Source organism: Penaeus chinensis, chromosome 1 (genome assembly GCF_019202785.1).
Source record: "Penaeus chinensis breed Huanghai No. 1 chromosome 1, ASM1920278v2, whole genome shotgun sequence".
NCBI classification, from domain to species: Eukaryota; Metazoa; Arthropoda; class Malacostraca; order Decapoda; family Penaeidae; genus Penaeus; species Penaeus chinensis.
This window is the reverse complement of record NC_061819.1, coordinates 14644364-14646863: the sequence shown is the minus strand read 5'-3', so window position 1 is coordinate 14646863 and position 2500 is coordinate 14644364. Positions and strand designations below refer to the sequence as shown.

General features: G+C 39.0%; 2 protein-coding genes across 2 annotated transcripts in view; one reads left to right on the top strand and one right to left on the bottom strand.

Annotated features, from left to right (window-relative positions):
• The window catches only part of LOC125028810 (lectin BRA-3-like), a 2658-nt gene extending 1447 nt beyond the window's left edge, over positions 1-1211 (bottom strand). Inside the window, exons 1-2 of the mRNA XM_047618327.1 lie at positions 944-1211; positions 183-350 (exon numbers count right to left, since the gene is read on the bottom strand). Of these exons, the coding sequence (XP_047474283.1) occupies positions 183-350; positions 944-1127 (352 nt within the window). The 5' untranslated portion in view covers positions 1128-1211. The remainder of the gene's footprint in view (positions 1-182; positions 351-943) is intronic.
• A 781-nt stretch (positions 1212-1992) lies between these two features.
• The window catches only part of LOC125028584, a 10414-nt gene continuing 9906 nt past the window's right edge, over positions 1993-2500 (top strand). Inside the window, exon 1 of the mRNA XM_047618028.1 lies at positions 1993-2016. The gene's annotated coding sequence lies outside the window, so the exon portion shown is untranslated. The remainder of the gene's footprint in view (positions 2017-2500) is intronic.

Below are 2500 nucleotides of genomic sequence, written 5' to 3'. Positions count from 1 at the left end.
AAGTAAGATCAGATTCGACTAAAGGCTTAATCAAAGAAAGCCTTAAACCAGACATGGTGAATCGTCTTGGATTATGTATAAACTGACTCTTTGTTTTCTTAATCATATACAGCCTTTATACACAGTAAATTATCCAGATTATTTTCAAGGAACGTACACGTGGTTTCAAATTCAAAACTTACATGATTCTTGTATGACGAAGGTCTTGAGCGCGTGGAGCTGAGTGTGCATTGCCAGATCGGCCCCCATTCCAAGGCAATGGAGGTGCGCTTCATGCCAATAGAGCTTAAAGTTACTCACGAAGAAGCATTCGTCCATGACATTACTGAAGGGGTAAGGGCAGCGAGGTTCTGTAAAGGATTAGTGTCAACATCGAATGACAAGAAACATCTTGAACTTCTTGCGACAAAGAGTCTTGTATGCCCATTTCTGGTATTATGCATCTGTGCATGTAACTGTGTTGTAAGTGTTTTTGTATATACGTATAAGTATATAGGCATATGTTTATGAGCGTATGTGTGTGCTCATATATATATATATATATATATATATATATATATATATTCCTTCCCAATCCCTTAATCGTTGTTATCGTAGGCGGTGGGGGAGGGCGGGGGGCTTAGGAGATGGAGACTGAGGCACAATGTAGGGTCATCCCTGCCTTGGACCTCAGTCCTCATCTCCTAAAATTTTCATGGTCTTTTCTTCTTCCCCTTTTCTTTTCCTTCTCTGTTTATGTGTGTATATATATATGTACATATATATATATATGTGTGTGTGTGTGTGTGTGTGTGTGTGTGTGTGTGTGTGTGTGTGTGTGTGTGTGTACATATATATATGTATATACATATATATATATATATATATATATATATATATATATATATATACACAGGCGGGCCGATGTTCAAAACGAACTCATGGTTGAATATTGATATCTTACCAAAGAACTTCGTTTTTAACAGACTTCGGAGCACTTCTGACTGCTGATTGAGGGCCACCTGGAGTCGGGTTACAGCAGCCCTCAGTTCATTGCCAGCTTCATTTTCTGTATCGGCGAAGGTTGTTGCAGGCCCTAGCATTAGCACGGCCGCAAGAGCCAGTGCTAAAGGAACGACACTCTTCATGGTGTTCCTTTGCTCGGTAAGAGGCACGGAGGAACAACAGATAGCACGGTCCTCAACGACCACCTGATCAGCAGGTGGTCGTCATGCTAGGAGTTCCTTTATATCTAATCTCTAGTACTTGAAGATGAAAAAAAGTAATAATAGGCTAAAAGAAAAAAGAAAAGAAATCTGAACGTTCAGGTAGATATGCTATCGTATGTCTTTCAACGGCATTCTGGAAAAAAAAAAGTATTATCGATAGTTAGTGTTAGTGTAAGTTTGACCAAAGTAAGCGGATTCACATTATCTGAAGAGGGACGGGGAATCGGGGATCTAGGCAGTGACTAATTACATCTTTTGATCCATAAACTAAGTAATATTAGAACCATTATAAAACAAACAGACGAGTTAGAGTCTGTGCACACATAACAAACACACAAATATTACACACACACACACACACACACACACACACACACACACACACACACACACACACACACACTCATACACACACACACACACACACACACACACACACACACACACACACACACACACACACACACACACACACACACACACACACACACACACACACACACACACACACACACACACATGTATATATGGATATATGTGTATATATATGTATATAATATACACAATATATATAAACACACACACACATATATATACATATGTGTGCGTGTGTGTGTGCGCGCGCGCGCGTGTCGAAACACACCCTTGGTTGATCTTACACATGCGGACTTACGGAAATAGTGCTTCGCATTTAAGTGGAAAAGTGGGGGGTAGTTGGACGCTGGTGGTACAGCTAACAGAAAGGACGAGTAAGTGAGTATGGACAATCTGTACAAGTGTACTGTGTATTCCGTGTCTTTGTTTATGTGTATGTATATACTTAGATATTTACAGTGGTTAGTAAATATGCTTTATAGGAGTATATGTATGTGGGCACTTATCCTTTGTTATTCTGAGGTATCTCTCCTTTCTCCTCCCCACCCACCATCAGTGCTGAGGAAATCGTAAGAAAGTGTATAATGTTGCGTAGCTATACAGACCAATTCCCCATTCAAAAAATATATAATCCTAATAACCTCATTTCACTTTAAGCTGACCTGAATTTTAAATGATTTATTAGAACAATCCAGTGAGTTGATTAGTTTTATATAATCGTCCATAACGCGTGTAGAGTCGTGTTTATGTGACTAGCGATGAAAATTATCACCATATATTATTATACAAGAAGGAAATATTCGTATGAGGGTATAATGAACAGTAGTTGTGAAATATACTGTTTTGAACGCTGCCTGTCCCTTGCCATTATGTTAATATTTTATTGTAGAAATTGTAGAATGAACGCGTTCCAGAGT